At 58.2% G+C, this 17,306-nt stretch overlaps 6 protein-coding genes across 6 annotated transcripts; 3 read left to right on the plus strand and 3 right to left on the minus strand.

Annotated features, from left to right (window-relative positions):
- The first annotated feature begins 7 nt into the window (after positions 1-7).
- B0T26DRAFT_867726 (uncharacterized protein) lies at positions 8-1,597 on the plus strand. The gene is made up of 2 exons (XM_060447845.1): positions 8-733; positions 806-1,597. The coding sequence occupies exons 1-2, from the start codon at positions 148-150 to the stop codon at positions 1,240-1,242; spliced, it is 1,023 nt and encodes a 340-aa protein (XP_060303615.1). The 5' UTR covers positions 8-147; the 3' UTR covers positions 1,243-1,597.
- A 264-nt stretch (positions 1,598-1,861) lies between these two features.
- B0T26DRAFT_746609 (uncharacterized protein) lies at positions 1,862-2,376 on the minus strand (the record flags this gene model as incomplete). The annotated part of the gene is made up of 3 exons (XM_060444717.1): positions 1,862-2,020; positions 2,105-2,258; positions 2,330-2,376. 3 exons carry the CDS (start codon positions 2,374-2,376, stop codon positions 1,862-1,864), a joined length of 360 nt encoding a protein of 119 aa, XP_060303616.1.
- A 2,047-nt stretch (positions 2,377-4,423) lies between these two features.
- On the minus strand, positions 4,424-5,373 carry B0T26DRAFT_80618 (uncharacterized protein). The gene is made up of 2 exons (XM_060447183.1): positions 4,670-5,373; positions 4,424-4,615 (listed from the first exon to the last, which is right to left on the minus strand). Exons 1-2 carry the CDS (start codon positions 5,266-5,268, stop codon positions 4,531-4,533), a joined length of 684 nt encoding a protein of 227 aa, XP_060303617.1. The 5' UTR covers positions 5,269-5,373; the 3' UTR covers positions 4,424-4,530.
- A 1,239-nt stretch (positions 5,374-6,612) lies between these two features.
- B0T26DRAFT_633948 (uncharacterized protein) lies at positions 6,613-8,541 on the plus strand (the record flags this gene model as incomplete). Its single annotated transcript, XM_060436585.1, has 4 exons — positions 6,613-6,683; positions 6,741-7,045; positions 7,099-8,333; positions 8,389-8,541. The coding sequence occupies 4 exons, from the start codon at positions 6,613-6,615 to the stop codon at positions 8,539-8,541; spliced, it is 1,764 nt and encodes a 587-aa protein (XP_060303618.1).
- Positions 8,542-8,786: 245 nt separating this feature from the next.
- Positions 8,787-10,158, minus strand: B0T26DRAFT_80627 (isochorismatase). Its single transcript, XM_060447185.1, has 2 exons — positions 9,956-10,158; positions 8,787-9,609 (listed from the first exon to the last, which is right to left on the minus strand). Exons 1-2 carry the CDS (start codon positions 10,022-10,024, stop codon positions 8,974-8,976), a joined length of 705 nt encoding a protein of 234 aa, XP_060303619.1. The 5' UTR covers positions 10,025-10,158; the 3' UTR covers positions 8,787-8,973.
- A 1,610-nt stretch (positions 10,159-11,768) lies between these two features.
- B0T26DRAFT_634734 (3-hydroxy-3-methylglutaryl-CoA reductase) lies at positions 11,769-15,384 on the plus strand (the record flags this gene model as incomplete). Its single annotated transcript, XM_060436659.1, has 2 exons — positions 11,769-14,929; positions 14,985-15,384. 2 exons carry the CDS (start codon positions 11,769-11,771, stop codon positions 15,382-15,384), a joined length of 3,561 nt encoding a protein of 1,186 aa, XP_060303620.1.
- Positions 15,385-17,306: the final 1,922 nt, after the last annotated feature.

The raw sequence follows: 17,306 nt of genomic DNA on the forward strand, positions 1-17,306 counted from the left end.
AGTTCGCGTGTGTGGAGCGGAGCGGCCGGCATGTGATACGCAAGCTATAGCCAGCCAGATCCGAGAACCTTTCATGTTGGACTTGGACTTGTGCTTCCTACCTACCTATTTAATTACACACTGATCGTCTTTAGGCTCATTTTAGTCATGGCCAGCAACGGCCACGCTGCCCACGGCCACGCCGTGGCCAACATAGCCCGCGCGGGCGATACAGTCCTGGTGGTCGGCCCCGACGCCGAGCACATGATCGTCAGCTCCGCTGTTCTGTCCGCTGCCTCGCTCAAGACGAAGGCGCTGGTCGACGCAGGCTTCGCAGAGCAGCTTCCGGGCCCCATCAACGGGCTAGTAGCCGTCCGCCTGCCGCACGACCAGCCGGGCGTAGTGAAGGCGGTGCTGTACGCGCTCCACAGCCGCGTGGAATTCGCGCGGCACCCCTTCGCCGCCGCCGAGCTCGTCTTCGTTGCCCGCACCGCCGATAAGTTCCGGCTGCAGCCAGCCCTCGCCGCCACCGGCATCACCGCCGCGTGGCTCCAGAACTGCCTGTCTGCTGCTGGTCCCGCTGAGCCCGCCCCCGTTTTCGCCCTCGCGGTGGCCGCGTGTCTGCTCAACGACGCCGACACCTTCGCCGTCGCCTGCCGCCGCCTCGTGTTCGAGCACGGCGGCTCGTACGTCCCCCTTGCTCGGCCGTACCTCGGGCAGGAACTAGACGCGGCCAGGGTGATGGCTGTCGCAAGTAAGCTGTGCCACCCACCCACTCAACCCGGACTTCTAGCGAGCCTTGCTAACCCTGCATCCTGGCTATTAGTGGCACTCGAAGAGACCCGCGGCAAGTTGCGCCTCGAGCTAGCAGGCACTCTGGCCACCGCCGCAGACTACCACAGGCTCGACATGGAACTGTGCTCGTGCGGCTGGTACGTCCTCGGCGCCAAAGGCGGCCTTGCCGGGTCCGGGCTCGCCGTGTCGGACATCTCGTCGTCAGCACTCGGACGCTGCGTCGAGGCGGCCGACAAGGTCTGCAGCGACTCCCTGCAGCAGCATTGTCACGGCGCGCATCAGTACCCGCACGTGGGCAACATGGTCCGCGAGCGGCTAAAGTTCCTCATGAAGCGCGAAGACGGGAGCCCGTGTCTGTGGTGTGTGTACCAGGGCGAGCCTCACCACATGCATCCCGGCGAGGGCGAGCGTTTCGAAAAGGTGACTAATTGGTTGCGAGAGGAGCTGGGCAGGATTGCTAGAGTTTAGTTGGGCAGGATCGCTAGAGTTTAGTTGGGCAGGATCGCTAGAGTTTAGTTGGGCAGCTTGGGCTGGGTTTCAGGCCGGGTTTCGGGATGGTGTTTATCTTTGAGCGTGTGCAAGGGATAGAATGATAGTGGCGTTTTGGAAGGGGCGGTTAAAAGATTGATATTTGGGGATGAGTGCCCTCAATGCTCTTGATGAATGGGTGGCGGAGGAGTGTGGCGGAGAAGGAAAGAGTTTCAGGAAGAGAGCTTTTTGTCACCCGGTCACCGTCAGGAACCACATCAAGTCACGGGCGTTCAAGGACACATGATAGAGTGAGCGATAGTAGTTTCGAATTCTTGCCCATGTCTGACAGGCATATGCTCGACTTTGGGGGTCTACAAGGAACAGCAGGTTGAACTGCATGATCGTCCAGGTACATACATTCTGCAATTGCTCTTGCATGACTTCGGTGAAGATGCGAACTTGTTACTCAAATTCGAATGAAAGAAAATGCCAAAAGTTGAAGGACTACGAGGTGTCCGTTGTGAAAGTTCAAAATGAAAGAGAGGCAATTTCGTCCTCAGCCCTTCTGTTCAGTGCAATGTTGTTACTCTGTCGCTTAGTTGTTGGTAGGCCGTAGTTAGGCAGTGACGATGGCAGTGCGGCTAGCCCCGGGTAGGATGTCCGAGACGACGTCCGGGTACTCCTCGTAGGTCGGCTCTCCCTCATCATGGTAGATCTTGGCGCTGACGCCGATCTTGAGGTCGGGGACGGTTCTCGCGTCGTTGGTGTCGTTGTGCTACAAGGAGGCGGGAAAGAACCCAAGTCGTCAGCAATCCAATGTGACGAGTGCAGACAGGAATCAAACTGTGCAGGTACTCACGAAGACGACCCTCCACCTCAAATATTTCTTGAGGGACGGCTTGACGTGCTCGGGCCTCAGACTCTCCAGTCCATTGCCGGGGGTGTCGAGATATTCGAGGAGGAGCGACGTAAGGGGTGTCGTATCGACGGAGAAATCGCCGGCCGCGTCGGCTCTCGCGCAGTTGTCGCAGCCCTCAACTCTGGCGGCAAAGATGTAGTGAAGACCACTGACACATGTACTTACCGCTTGACTTGAGAGTCGACATACCACTCCCTGTCAAATTTGGCCATGATTTTGTTCTTAGGAGGCAAAAGTGGCCCTGCCGCATCAGAAACCAAGGCCGACGTGGACATTATCGACATTGATTCGAGGGGGAAACGGTCTGCCACGACACTAGCGGGCGGCTTGAAAAAAATGTCACGTGCACCTTCTCGTAGATGGGTCTCAAATCATCCGGAGGGGCCTCTTGCCCTCGTCGGTTTGGGTCTCTTCCGATGGGGCGGGCTTTGGAAACTACTCCTTCGGGTGAGCTGCCAGCCATAGTTGGAGATAGCGATCGATATTGCTGCAAGATGATTCTTGCGCAGAGAACCAAATACGCCCACGAGCGCGCCCCTGAAGAGCAGGACAGTGCCACTGATCAATGATGGAACCAAAAGACTGGGTCAAATGCCGCAACGGCGGTATGGCCCATATGGCCACCGCCGCCGATGAAGTTGTGATCCATGTTGTGAAGAGCCTCCAGAGATCCCCTTCCATTTCCCACATCAAGGACGAACTCCCTGTTCATGGAACCATCGGTCCTGGTTGTTGCCTCACCCGTCAAGTCTCCCTCTGCAAACGGATGAGTAGCATCGGTGGCGATAGTGGCAAACTTGTTGTAGGTCGTGTCCCGCATCATGTTGATAAGCATGGCATAATAGTTCCCGGAGTTTTGGTTGAGCTGAATGGCAACTCTTGCTAGGTTGTGCTCACTCGATGGCGGCTACGCTGGATTGGCATCTGGAGAGCGTGTAGTCCTTTGATCCGACTTTCGGAGCTCCTTCGCCTATTTAAATACCCAGGCATCAGAAGGCGGCAAGGCGGCAAACCCAAAGGATAGGGGTCCAGATCAAGAGCAACCGACCAGATCATCAAGGTCCTGACCCCTCAGTTGTCCGTGGCCTGGTTTCTTAAAGTCATACGCGTACAGAGGATTGTCGACTGTTTCTGGTTCTGGCTTGTGATCGGGAGCTCTGCGGATGGTGACCTTTTTCTCCATGAAGATATCAGGGAGCCTAAAGTCCACGGGAACTTGGTCGTCGTCCTGGGCCCGTCTGGGCGAGTATAAGTGACGTCTTTTTGACGGGGGCGATAGTAATCGATGTGAGGGAGACGGAATTCGTGAGCTGCTTGGAGATATCTGGACCTCATCACGCTATCGGCGTAATCCGCGGCGATTTCGACCATGGTCCGAAACAAGGTTTGCTGCCGTGTGTCAGTCGTCGGCAGGTCCCACAGTCTCGCTCAAGTCGATGTGGAGGCACTCACTTCCGTCAATGAAAGATATGGCCGGTGCTAGGGACCGAAGATATGGACGCCGTGGGCGCAGTAGCCGCCATCCCCGTCGTTGTAGTCCTTTGTGACGAGGTCCCATGTGTTTTTTCTCACCTTTTTCCAATTCCCCTGCGGAGCTTTATCCCAGATGGCCTGCGGCCAGCCATGGATGCCCAAGGTGAAGACAAATAAGCCTCAAAGTAAGCTAGTTGAGGACGGCTCCCACTTACCCGCGACTTCCTCCGGTCTCCAGGATACCAGTGGTGATTGTCAGGCGACGTGAATTGGCTCCGGCTGGAGCTGCGCGTTGGATTTCATCCACTCATGATCTCGACATGTCAAGATCAGTAAATGCATGACAGTCGTGTCCGGATCGTTCTGGATTGTCAATACTGATTCGGAGAGTTTTCCGTTCCCAGCTGATGCCAATGCAGCACCGCACATGCCGCGGACACAGGAACGGATGTCCTCGACTCCCAAACACTTTGGCCGGGCTGACGGCTTCACAGGAAATTTACCCGCAGACATCTCACACACGATGGTATCTACCGTTTCCATTCCGACCGCATACGCTCATGTAATTGGCCATTTCGGTACGCACTCGTGCGCACATCTCGACACCATGATTTTTGGTGTGCTAGGTGAGATTCCTCAAGAGTGGCGATCTCTGGCAAGTGATATCCCTGGCAAGTGATATCCCTTCAAACCATGCTGCTGGCTCATGGTCACAAATAACTGAAGCGAGCGACAAAATCGAAATACGAACTTGCTCTGGCTCAGGAGGTACTCATTGCATGACCGCGGTCAGACTTCTTTGTTGATGCAGAGTTGTCATGAAAAGAAGATTCGGGTGGATGCCGGGAGATTGCGGTATTATCAAAGGACGACAACATTCCCCATCCCTATCTTCAACCCCTTGATTCTCTTGCTATCGCTGCTCTCCGGGGCTCAACAACAAGCGGCCCCGTCTGGCCCGCCTCAATTTCCACACGGCTTGTCACACTATGTTAGCCTTGGATCATTCCGACAAAGCAAAATAACACGCACCACAGCGGACAAGTCGCAGAGAAGTCGAGGAACCAAGGATCGATGCACGCCGGATGGAAGAGGTGAGTGCAAGGCAGCCGGCGAACGTCTGTCCCGTGCGTGAAGTCCTCGGTGCAGATGGCGCAGCTCTCCACCGCCAGCCCCTCTTCCGCGTCTGGTAAAGACGCATTTGCCTCGTAGCAAAGAGATCGAGCCCACGTCTTGCGGTCTAGGTACCACCGTCGCAGCGCCAGCAGAGCGAGAAGCCTGGGCCGTCTAGCGGGATTCACAGCCCGCAGCAAGCTCGCGCTCCGATCCCTTGGCCCGCTCGTTAGGCTCGAGGCCTTCCCACGACCCTGGTCGCCCGTGGGTGGTGGCGTTCCCCTGCCGTACTTGACCACCGGGATCGCCTCGAGCACCTCGCTCCGCGCTCTGGACCGGCCTGCGGCTCCCATGGCTCTAGCATGGGCGCTCTCGCTTATCGGTAGTGGCGAACGCGACCGTCGTGCCACGCACATGCTGGCTAGCATGAGGATGGCCAGCGTGATGGACAAGATGATGGACGTGGCGGGCGGCCCGCTGCTGAGGCTGGGTTTTGTTGATTCTGATACGGCCGGCATCTCGGGGGCGACTATGGTTCAGACCCTAGAGTAGGGATGAAAATAAGAGACTGGGTTCGAGAAAGGAAGACACAACAGATGGGGAGCGGCGAATATAGGCAACTCAAAACAAGAATCGGGACGGCGAGCTCGTCCTATCCAAGTAGGCCACGGCTGGCGACAGGCCTTGCTTGCGCACCCAAAAATGCCTCGGGATCCCTAATCAGGATTCATGGATGAGACGACAGCTGCCCTCCACGCCTCGACGAGCAGCACTTCTCCCCCGGTATGCCATGCGACGATTGTCCAGGCGACCCCGCGAGAGAAGGGCTCATCATGCTTTGCGTGGTATATCGGGAGGGTGGTGCGGACCGAGCACCAATTGCCCCCGGCAGACTTAGCTAACATTGACGTAACGAATAATACCGCTGCCGGTGGTACAGGCACAGGACGCTTCTCTGCCTGTTCCAGACATTGCACCACACCTCTGTCTAGGTATGAGGCATTTCGGATATCTCAGCAAACCGGCAATGGCCATTCCCGGCGACTAACGAAAACGTAAAAGATGCGTCGAATCAGATGACTCGAGCACGCCGTTGCAACCTTTACCCGTGAGGCGTTCCGTCCGATACGTAGCACGCCATCCAGATATCGCCGTGCCCTTGGAGATGCAGCGCCAGCACATCGCTGGCTTTGCTGTGCGGGCGCACAGCTTCTGCGGTATTACCACGGACAAGTGTCGAGTGTTGAATTCCATGCAGTGGCGCTGAGACGGGTTGGTTGGCACCGTGCCCGTAAATACCGTCAGATGGCAACCTTTAAGCCGCTGCATGGGAAAACGGTCGCAACAGACAAAACAGCTGATGACCCCGTTTGATACTGTGTACCTAGCCTAGGCCAGATGTAGCCAGGCAGACATAATCCCAATTCAACACTAGAGAGGCTGTCCCTAACGTCCTCATCGCCGTTAACTGGTGTTCTTGACTTCTTCTTGCTAGTCCACCGCATTTTCTTCTTGCTAGTCCATCGCAACATTCAACTCAGTGCAGCTGTTTCGTTTCGCTGGCGGCACTAATCTGATCAATGCGGGGTCGATCGGGCGGCTTGAGCTACTGCCCCACAGCAGACAGGCGGAGAGCTCGGCGTCATCCACTGTCCAATCAGGAGCTTGGACCCATCGAAAGGCATCGAAAGTCTAGAGCCTTCCATTGTGCCTTGTGAAGCTCCAACGCCGCAGATTTCTTCTCCAGCCTGACCTCCAAACAACATTCCACGACCCAACACCGCACCGTACTCGCATTGACATTCCCATATACAACACATACTCCAATCCAACAGCTCGCACATCATATCACATCCGACAAAATGTCCACCGCCGACGAGCTCAAAGCTCTGGGCAACAAGGCCATCGCCGCCAAGAACTTTGACGAGGCTATGTAGGTTGCCAGCCCAGCCCAACCAGCCCCAGCGTTTGGCTGACTTGTACTGCACAGCGACAAATTTACCCAGGCCATCGCCCTCAACCCGAGCAACCACATCCTCTACAGCAACCGCTCCGCCGCGTACGCCTCAAAGAAGGACTGGGACCATGCCCTCATAGATGCCGAGAAGACCATAGAACTCAAGCCCGACTGGCCAAAGGGCTGGGGGCGAAAGGGCACAGCGCTCTACGGGAAGGGCGACCTCCTGGGAGCAAACGACGCATACGAGGCCGGCCTGAAGATTGACCCCAACAATGCCGGCATGAAGAACGACCTGGCATCCGTGCAGCGGGCCATGGAGCAGGAGGCTGGCGCTGGTAAGAAGGCGCCGCACTTTAGAACCTGAACAAGGCCGCGCTAACATTGGCAGACGGACCGTTTGGCGACCCGAGCGGCGGTATCGGGCAGATGTTCAACGACCCGAACTTGATCCAGAAGATTGCCAGCAACCCCAAGACGAGTGCCTTCCTGGCCGACCCAGCCTTCATGGCGAAGCTGCAGGCCATCAAGCAGAACCCAAACAACACAACCGACATCTTTAGCGACCCCCGCTTCATCCAGGTTCTCGGCGTAATGATGGGCGTCGACATGCAGATGGGAATGCCCGGCGAGGGGGCCGCTGCCTCGGGCGCCAAGGAGACCGAGGAGGACGTCGAGATGCCAGATGTCCCGCCGCGCACAAGGCAGGCGCCGGCACCGAAAGCGCCCGAGCCCGAGCCCGTGGTGGAGGAGGTGGACGAGGAAGCGCTGGAGAAGAAGAAGGCCAAAGAGGCAGCCGACAAGGAAAAGGCCCTCGGCACCGAGAACTACAAGAAGCGCAACTTCGAGCAGGCCATCAAGCACTACCAAGCCGCGTGGGACCTGCACAAGGACATCACATACCTCAACAATCTCGGCGCGGCCTATTATGAGAACGGCAGCTTCCAGGAGTGCGTCGACACGTGCACCAAGGCCGTCGACGAGGGGCGCGAGCTGTACGCCGACTTCAAGGTCATCGCCAAGTCGCTGGCGCGCATCGGCTCAGCCTACGAGAAGCTGGGCGATCTCGGCCAGGCCATCGAGTTCTACAACAAGTCGCTGCGCGAGCACCGGACGCCCGAGGTCGTCAACAAGGTGCGGGCGGCGGAGCGCAACAAGATCGAGGCGGCGCGCAAGGCGTACATCGACCCGGCCAAGGCCGAGGAGGCGCGCGAGGAGGGCAACAAGAAGTTCAAGGAGTCGGACTGGCCCGGCGCGGTCGCCGCGTACTCGGAGATGATCAAGCGCGGGCCCGAGGACCCCCGCGGCTACAGCAACCGCGCGGCGGCCTTCATCAAGCTGCTCGAGTTCCCCAGCGCCGTCGACGACTGCAACACGGCCATCAAGAAGGACCCCAAGTTCATCCGCGCCTACATCCGCAAGGCCCAGGCCTACTTTGGCATGCGCGAGTACAGCAAGTCGGTCGACGCCTGCAACGAGGCCCACACGATCGACAAGGAGCACCACAACGGCGCCAACGCCCGCGAGATCGACCAGCAGCAGCAAAAGGCCTTCACTGCCATGTACTCGGCGCGCGAGAACGAGACCGAGGAGCAGACGCGGGAGCGCCTGATGAGAGACCCCGAGGTAAGTCCCGGCTTCGGTGAAAGACTGACACGCGGCAGCGCTGACAATCTTCTAGATTATGGGAATCATGCAGGACCCCGTGATGCAGGCCATCCTGCAGCAGGCCCAGTCGGAGCCGGCCGCCCTGGCCGAGCACATGAAGAACCCCAACGTGCGGACCAAGATCCAGAAGCTGGTTGCGGCCGGCGTGATCCGCATGGGCCGGTAAGCGTAAGCGGACGGGCTGGGTCGGGCACCGAGAAGGGGGGGCGGGCAGGTGCTATCTGAGGTTTATGGGCATCGTGTGTTTTTGAGTTGCGATTGGAGTTCGTCCGGCGTCGGCCCACATGTTACCTTGCTCAGGCTCGAGCTGCTGAGGACTTTAGTCTTGATGGAACTGCATGGGATATGAGCACGTGTTTTCGGTGCGCATGTATTGTTCCGCACGGTAGGCAATCGAAACTCTCTGCCTAGACTTGCGGTGGTGTATGTTGACTATCCTGACGTATTTACGACGGCCGACCTTGACGATAACAAGCATCACACAAAACACGTACTCCGCACCAGGTAGGTATATGTACGGTGTGTACGTGACCCAAAGAAAACGCCCCAAGGCTCCATCCCAAAGACCTCAGTCCAGTTGCTATATACCCAACCGCCCTCACACCTTGGCCTCCCCATACAGCCGCCTCACCTCGGGCCCGTCTTTGCTCACGACCCTAACACCAGCAGCCTCCAGCTCGGCGCGGCACTGGCCCCACGCAGCCGTATCAACAGGCCGCGTGCCCTCGTTGACAACATACACCACAAACCCCTCGGCACGCGCATCCACAGCCGTGCTGCGCACGCAGTAGTCGGCAGCGAGCCCGACGACGTACACGTGCGTGACATCCGCCGCGCGCAGCGCATCCGCCAGCCCGGAGTCGCTGACGCGCGGGCGGCGCAGCGGGTCGTAGAAGGCGCTGTACATCTCGACGCGCGCATCCGTGCCCTTGTCCAGCACGCGGTCGATCCGCCGCGGGTCCAGGCCCGCAGCCAGCTGCGCTCCTGGAGTGTCTGCCACGCAGTGCACCGGCCACAGCCGCGTCTCGTACGTCTCGGTGGCGTTGGACGGGTTCACGACCGTGCACGTGTCTACGTACGGTTGTTTGCTGCCTGCGTGGTTGGATGCGAACGAGATGTGGTCTGCGGGGTGCCAGTCGCGCGTCGCGATCCGTACGGCGAGGGTGGGTGCGGCGAGCAGGGCGTTGATCACGGGTATCACGGCGCGCCCGTCGGGCACGGCGAGGGAGCCGTTCTGTGCTGCAAGGGCGCCGTGGGAAAGGGCCGCGGGTTAGCCAGTCTTCAGCCTTCAGTCTTCAGTCTTCAGTCTCGAGTTGTTTGCTAAGGTACGTAGCAGTCTGGGGTAATTGGATCATTTAGGGCTCGGGCTGGGTACGGGTTTTATGTCTCAAGCACCCAAGTACCGAAAACATCAGTCCAACCAACGGAACAGCGTGTGGCAGGTGGCAGGTGGCAGGTGGCAGGCGAGGGCCGAGCACCACGGAGGACGGGCGCGACTGCCCGTGTTGATGATACTTGGGCCTTGCAAGCTATCGTAGTGTAGGGTGGACAGCGTGAGACGGAGAGAGAGCGCTACTTACAGGCGGGCAAAAGTCCTCCTGCATGTCAATGACTAGAAGGGCCGGCTTGAAGCCCGGCTCAGACGCCATGCCTGGCGAGACTCCTTTCTACTATGATTGTGTTTTGGTTGCACAGTCGAGCCGTCGTGGTGGTGGCAGCTGGAACGTTTGTACGTCTGTGCATGGTTAGATAGATAGGGCGGAACAGTCTGTATCTTACTTCGTAAGTTGCTTTGAGTTTGAGGGGCCATCGTAGTGTCTCAAGGGTTAGGGTTAGTTACGTGTATTGCGGCTCTGAGACAGCCGCTGATAGCCCCGCGTAGATACCGAGTAAACGTCCATATCGCCGTCCATATCGCGGTGGTACTTATATACAGATGTTGTCGATTCGACGTAAGTGAACTCGTACCTCACTCACCCTAGCTGAACCATTGCGCAAACGGTTTCTGTTGCCGTCAAGGCCCGCCAGAGCTTGGACCAGGGCTCTGATGGATCTCGGAAACCCGGCAATCATTGTGTGCGCAGTCCAGACCGAGCAAGTTTGTCCCAACAATACCATGTCTATCCTGCCACCGTCTACTTCTCGAATGTCTCTGCGCTCAGCTCTGATGCAGCGATGCTCCTATCGATACCGGATGGCAGCAGGATTAGAGAAGTGGGGCAATGACACACAGGTGGGGCTCCATGCTCCCCTCCCTCCCGCAGGGATGGGAGGGGCGATCACAAATTTCATTTCGGTGGGGATGCACTGCCGAGCTCGGTGCCTTGATTTCCTGCCCCGGCCCTGGAAGCAACCTGGAATCTCGCGGCGGGTGAAAACACGGCGCATGTTGACGGCTGTTCTTTGGGCTCGAGCACACTAGTAACGGCGAACAATCGTCGCGGGGTGCTGACCGCTTTTGCGAACAAGAAAGCCTGCATCACATGGTTCCATTAAACCGGTGGTGGGGGCGCCAGAAAGGGGAACTCGAATTGGAAACAAAGCAGCTTCGCAGTTCCCAGTAACGATGTCAATTGGACGGCCAATCGGAGGCGAACCCACCTACGATACGGATAGCGTCAAGTCCATCTCTTGCGCTCGTACTCCGTCCTCCCTCCGGATAGGATACGCAGGCTGTGAGTGGCGCAGGTCCAATGCTGGTTAGCCCAATAATTCGTAATTCCCGTTTCCCGTTACTGTGGAACGCCCCCGGGCCAGACCCCTGGCACCTATCTCCTCCGACCGCCAGAAAAAGATCTCCCAATCCACCCGTCAATCGACAGAATTCTCTCAACTGCCCAATTCAACATTGCCTGTGGCCGCCGATTAACGGAATAACTTCAACAACTGCCCCGCTGCAGCCCTCAAAACCTACAGCGGCTTTTGTTTGCCCGCTAGCCGCACCCGAGCTTTCTACGAGGAAGCTTTGCAGCCTGCAGTGGCGGCCAAACAAAGTTCGCCTTGACAGCTTAAGGCGCCCAGCAGTCCACGACTCTGCAAACTCTAAGGTACCTAGTCCAACACGTCAGGTCGCGCCTGTCAATTGCTGCAAGGTAAGTGTCATTTCCCCATCCCCGCTCCGTCGATTTCCATTGCCAAACCCGTTCGTGTTGCCTCCTTTGTGCGGATGCCTGCAGCTCCCAGTGTTGCTTGGGAATGGCTCCAAACACCATGGCTGCTCCTCGCCCGCGCCGCATGCCCCTGTGCCTCGACCACCTGCCTCCAACGCCCCCTCCAGAGTCGGAGTCTTGTAGCTCATGTCAACCCCCAGATACCTGCCCCGTCGCCAACTCGCCTGCCCAATGTCCGTCGGATTCCGGTAATCGCACCGACTGCCCATCCAAGCTCGCCACCATGATCGCGGCCAGCCTACTCCCCTCGCGCTTCCGCGGCGAGCAGCCCGCCTCCCAGCCCGCCGCGCCTTCGTGGATCAACAAGAAGGTCACCCCGCTGCTGCAGGTCCTGTCTAAGCTCACGTCCTCGCACCCCATCCACACCATCGTCATCGTCGCCCTGCTCGCGAGCTCTACCTACATCGGCCTCCTCGAGGACAGCCTGTTCGATGCCACCAAGAGCGTTAGGAAAGCCGAATGGTCCTCTCTCGCCGAGGGCAGCAGGCGGCTGCGAGCCGGCCCCGAGACGGGCTGGAAGTGGCAGAACTCCGACACCGACTACCCCGTTCCCAGAAATGCCAACCACGTCGCCCTCCTGACGCTCGTCTTCCCCGAGTCGCTGTCTAACGACGCCTCCAAGGCGCCCCCGATGCCTAACGCAGTGCCTGTCCCCCAGAACCTCTCCATCACGCCTCTGCCTTCGACCTCGAACTCGTTTACCACCTACGCACAAGACAGCGCCCTGGCCTTTGCTGTCCCCTACAGCCAGGCGTCCGAGTTTCTCGCGCTTGCCCAAGAACTGCCCAATGGAAGCCCTGCGCAGGAGACGCGCGAGACGGAACATGGACACGAACAGAAGAAGTGGATCATGAAGGCCGCGCGGGTGCAGACTCGCAGTAGTCTTGTGCGGTGGGGCCAGAACGCCTGGGTCGAGTTCACAGATCTGCTCAAGAACGCAGAGACGCTCGACATTGTCATCATGGCTCTGGGCTACATCTCGATGCACCTCACCTTCGTCTCGCTGTTTCTGTCCATGCGTCGCATGGGCTCCAACTTTTGGCTCGCCACCAGCGTCCTGTTCTCGTCCGTGTTTGCGTTCCTGTTTGGCCTGTTTGTCACCACCAAGCTCGGTGTCCCAATCAGCATGGTTCTCTTGTCCGAGGGCCTGCCGTTCCTTGTTGTCACCATCGGGTTCGAGAAGAACATTGTCCTTACGCGCGCCGTCCTGTCCCACGCCATCGAGCATCGCCGGCCATCCGACAGCCCAGGCAAGGCGTCGAAGAAGACCGAGGCCAGCTCGAGCGTGATCCAGTCGGCAATCCACGTGGCCCTCCGAGAGAAGGGCTTCGACATCATTAAGGACTATGCCATTGAAGTCGGCATTCTCATCGCCGGCGCCGCGTCGGGCGTGCAGGGCGGCCTGCAGCAGTTCTGCTTCCTCGCGGCCTGGATCCTGTTCTTTGACTGCATCCTGCTCTTTTCCTTCTACACTGCCATCCTCTGCATCAAGCTCGAGATCAACCGCATCAAGCGCCACGTCGAGATGCGCAAGGCATTGGAGGACGACGGGGTCAGCCGCCGCATCGCTGAGAGCGTGGCTCGAAGCAACGACTGGCCCAGAGCCGACGGGAAGGATCAGCCGGGGACGACCATCTTTGGCCGCCATCTTAGTAGCACTCAAATCCCAAAGTTCAAGGTTCTGATGGTTTCGGGCTTCTTCCTCATCAACGCCCTAAATCTGTGCACGATCCCCTTCCGGAGCGCCAACTCCATCTCGAGCATCTCGTCTTGGGCCCGCGGGCTTGGCGGTGTTGTCGCGCCCCCGCCCGTGGACCCCTTCAAGGTCGCGTCTAACGGGCTAGAGATCATTCTCGAAGCGGCCCAGTCCGAGGGTAGGGACACGGTTGTAACCATTCTCACGCCGATCCGGTACGAGCTCGAGTTCCCGTCCGTCCACTACGACCTGCCGCAACTCAAGGATGCCGAGGAGCGCTTCGGCAACCTGGGCGAATATGGCATGGGTGGTCGGATGGTCGGCGGCATCCTCAAGAGCCTTGAGGACCCCATCCTGTCCAAGTGGATAGTGGTTGCTCTGGCTCTAAGCGTAGCGCTGAATGGCTATCTCTTTAATGCGGCGAGATGGGGCATCAAGGACCCCAATGCTCCAGATCATCCCATCAACCCCGAGGACTTGGCCGACGCCCAGAAGTTCAACGACACCGAGTCGGCCACGCTCCCGCTCGGGGAATACATGAAGCCTACACCCCCGCCGCCGGTTCCGCTCACTCCTGCCTCGACAGACGACGAGTCAGACGTGCTGCTGAAAACTTCCAGACCGGCGCCTCCCGCAGAAAACCCCATGGTCGTTCGCAGCTTTGCACTTCTAGAGAAGATGCTGCAGGAGAAGCGCGCCCATGAGCTCAACGACGAAGAGGTCGTCGCGCTGTCCATGCGCGGCAAGATCCCCGGTTACGCTCTCGAGAAGACGCTCAAGGACTTCACACGCGCCGTCAAGATTCGCCGCAGCATCATCTCCCGGACCAAGGCGACCACCGATTTGACCAACTTCCTCGAACGCTCCAAGCTCCCCTACGAGAACTACAACTGGGCACAGGTTCATGGAGCGTGCTGCGAGAACGTGGTTGGATACATGCCGCTCCCTGTTGGCGTCGCCGGCCCGCTTGTCATCGACGGCCAGAGCTACTTCATCCCCATGGCGACGACGGAGGGTGTCTTGGTTGCCAGCGCGAGCAGAGGATGCAAGGCCATCAACTCGGGCGGAGGCGCTGTCACGGTGCTGACTGCCGACGGCATGACCAGGGGGCCCTGCGTCACCTTTGAGACTCTCGAGCGGGCTGGCGCTGCCAAGCTGTGGCTCGACTCGGACAAGGGCCAGGCGACGATGAAGGCCGCTTTCAACTCCACCAGCCGGTTCGCGCGGCTCAACAACATGAAGACGGCCCTGGCCGGCACAAACCTGTACATCCGCTTCCAGACGACGACTGGCGACGCCATGGGCATGAACATGATCTCCAAGGGCGTTGAGCACGCGCTGAGCGTCATGATGGACCAGGGCTTTGAGGACATGAACATTGTGACAGTCAGCGGGAACTACTGCACCGACAAGAAGGCCGCGGCCATCAACTGGGTCAATGGCCGCGGCAAGAGCGTTGTCGCCGAGGCCATCATCCCGGCAGACGTGGTCAAGAGCGTGCTCAAGACCGACGTCAACACCTTGGTTGAGCTGAACATTAACAAGAACCTGATCGGCTCGGCCATGGCAGGCTCCATTGGCGGATTCAACGCCCACGCAGCCAACATGGTGGCGGCTATTTTCCTCGCCACGGGCCAGGATCCAGCCCAGGTGGTCGAGAGCGCCAATTGCATCACCATCATGAAGAAGTAAGTTTGACGACAGCGAACCCTACAGCATCGGATGAAGCTAACATCCCATCAGTCTCCGTGGTTCCCTGCAGATCTCCGTGTCGATGCCGTCCATAGAGGTCGGGACGCTCGGCGGCGGCACTATTCTGGAGCCCCAGGGGGCCATGCTCGACATGCTGGGGGTCCGCGGCCCGCACCCGACGAGTCCGGGCGAGAACGCGCGGCGGCTGGCCCGCATCGTGGCTGCCGCTGTTCTGGCGGGTGAGCTGTCCCTCTGCAGCGCTCTCGCGGCCGGCCACCTTGTCCAGGCACACATGGCGCACAACCGGTCGGCGCCTCCCACAAGGACCACCACACCGGCGCCAGCCGGCGGAGCCATGACACCTGTGTCCCTCGCCATGACAAGTGCTGTTGAGAGGGTCGCGTCCAGCAACGGCCTCAGCGCCGCTGCCGTCGAGCGCGCACGGCGCTAGCCTACCTAGTCGACGGACTGGTCAAAGGTGCAGGAACTACTGTAGATATAGACTTGACTAGATTTTTTGGGGTTGTGGTACTCGAGCTGGACAGAGACACCATGCAGCGTCTTTCGAGATATTGTTAGCGTACGAGGAGATGGGCTTGCTGACGCATCGGCTTGCTCGCGGGCCTTTCTATTCTCAGCCGTACCCGGCCCGTATTCTAGAGCCTACAAACACATAAGTTAGGTAGATAATTGTTAGTTGCGTTTACGTTCAGCTTAGGTGCTTGGTCCCGATTGGTGTTGCGTGACGACGGACTGCTGCAGGCCCTGCTTTGGGGCCTTCTTGTCGTATGTACGAGAGTTGCCGGATATCCGAGTTGGACCCGACGCGATGGCAGGCGGCGGTGTGACAATTTACCACGGCGTATTTACGAAGCACTAGCGCGAAGCCGATTTGCCCATTTCGGTGCAAGGCTCGGTCACGGTCAGCGGCTTGCACACTGTACGGCTCTTACTCATAAGTCGGCAACTCGGCGTGTACAGCACGCCGGATGTGCTGTTTGCGCGTGTTGGATCTCGTCTGGATCGAAAGAAGGGATGAAAGGATCAAATCCATGGATTTAATTAAACCATACAAGAGGCAGGAAGAGTTGGATTATCGAGCTGAGTCCGAGTCCGCGTACGACTGTAGCAGTCTCGGCCGACGCGTGCAGTCGTTGGCAATTACGGATACGGATCCACGTGGTGATGAATGAGGGTGAATCATTGCGGGCCGGCCCGCGGAATGAAGCTTGGCGGCGCGCCGGCGGTGGTCTGGAATTATCCAGGCACAGGGAGCTTGGCGGGTAAGGTGCCTGCCTAGCTTGGCGACCGCCGTTGGACTTGGAACCTCGGTGCGACGATGCAACGCCGCTGCTTGCTTTGGCATCCTGGGTAATTAGGAAACAACTTGAAGTAAAATACGATGCCTGAACTATCGGGAAGGGATCAGGGTATTTCACTGCTTGTACTGTAAAGATCCGGAGCTTACCCGACCGTCTAACCCCAATCTTCGGAGTCTGAACTGAGTAACCCCTACTTGAGAAACACTCGGGTAAGAACTTATGCAGTGTAACTAGTTGGGAAGACAGGCTCTCTCCGCCACCGAATACGCCGCCTCACGGCCCGGCTTTTAAGCTTGCCAACGGAGCTCCGGGTGGCTCGGTTCGAAATAATCAGTTGTTGAGCAGTCTGTATTAAACTTGGGCAGGAATTTTATACTTTTATACTTTCATTAGTAGACAGCCCTGTTATATACTTCGATTATTATTTTATCTTTCCCTCGATTTTAACATCGTCGACTAATTAAGGGATATTTTCCACATCCTTTTTCTCGTCCTTTTCGTTTCCTTCGCCAAAGTACACGGCCGGAGCCTGCACAGACATTACACAATCAACAAGCTCTTTCTTGCCCCGATCATAAAATCCCAGAAGGCGTTAGATGCCGGCACTGCTACCGGGAACTTTGGCCATGTAGACCGGCTATCCCTTCCCCATACTTGGATGAGTTGGCGGCATCTCGATCGGCTAACCACAGCTTTTGCTTTGCAGACAAGCATTGGTCGTCGTCTTGTTAGACTACATTGTCATTTCTCCCACCATCCGCGATGAGTGCCGCCGCGGCCCAACTGGCAACTGCACATTCGAGATGGGCAACTTGGCGCAACCTGGCGCAACCTGTCTCGGGTGCCGGAGGCAAAATAGCCGGCCCTTGTTGGCCGCAGCTTTTGTGAAGAATTAGTCTCAGATACTCAGACAAGTGTATACTAGAATTGATTCCGGAGTGGCTCGGCGTCAACGCTCAAGTGTTTTGTTATTTACAACGAGTCCCGCCTGGAATAGGTGGTTGCGGCGTTGCCAATTGAATTCAACCCACGGGCGGCCCTTTCTCTCTCT

Source organism: Lasiosphaeria miniovina (genome assembly GCF_030549165.1).
Source record: "Lasiosphaeria miniovina strain SMH2392-1A chromosome Unknown B0T26scaffold_1, whole genome shotgun sequence".
NCBI classification, from domain to species: domain Eukaryota; kingdom Fungi; phylum Ascomycota; class Sordariomycetes; order Sordariales; family Lasiosphaeriaceae; genus Lasiosphaeria; species Lasiosphaeria miniovina.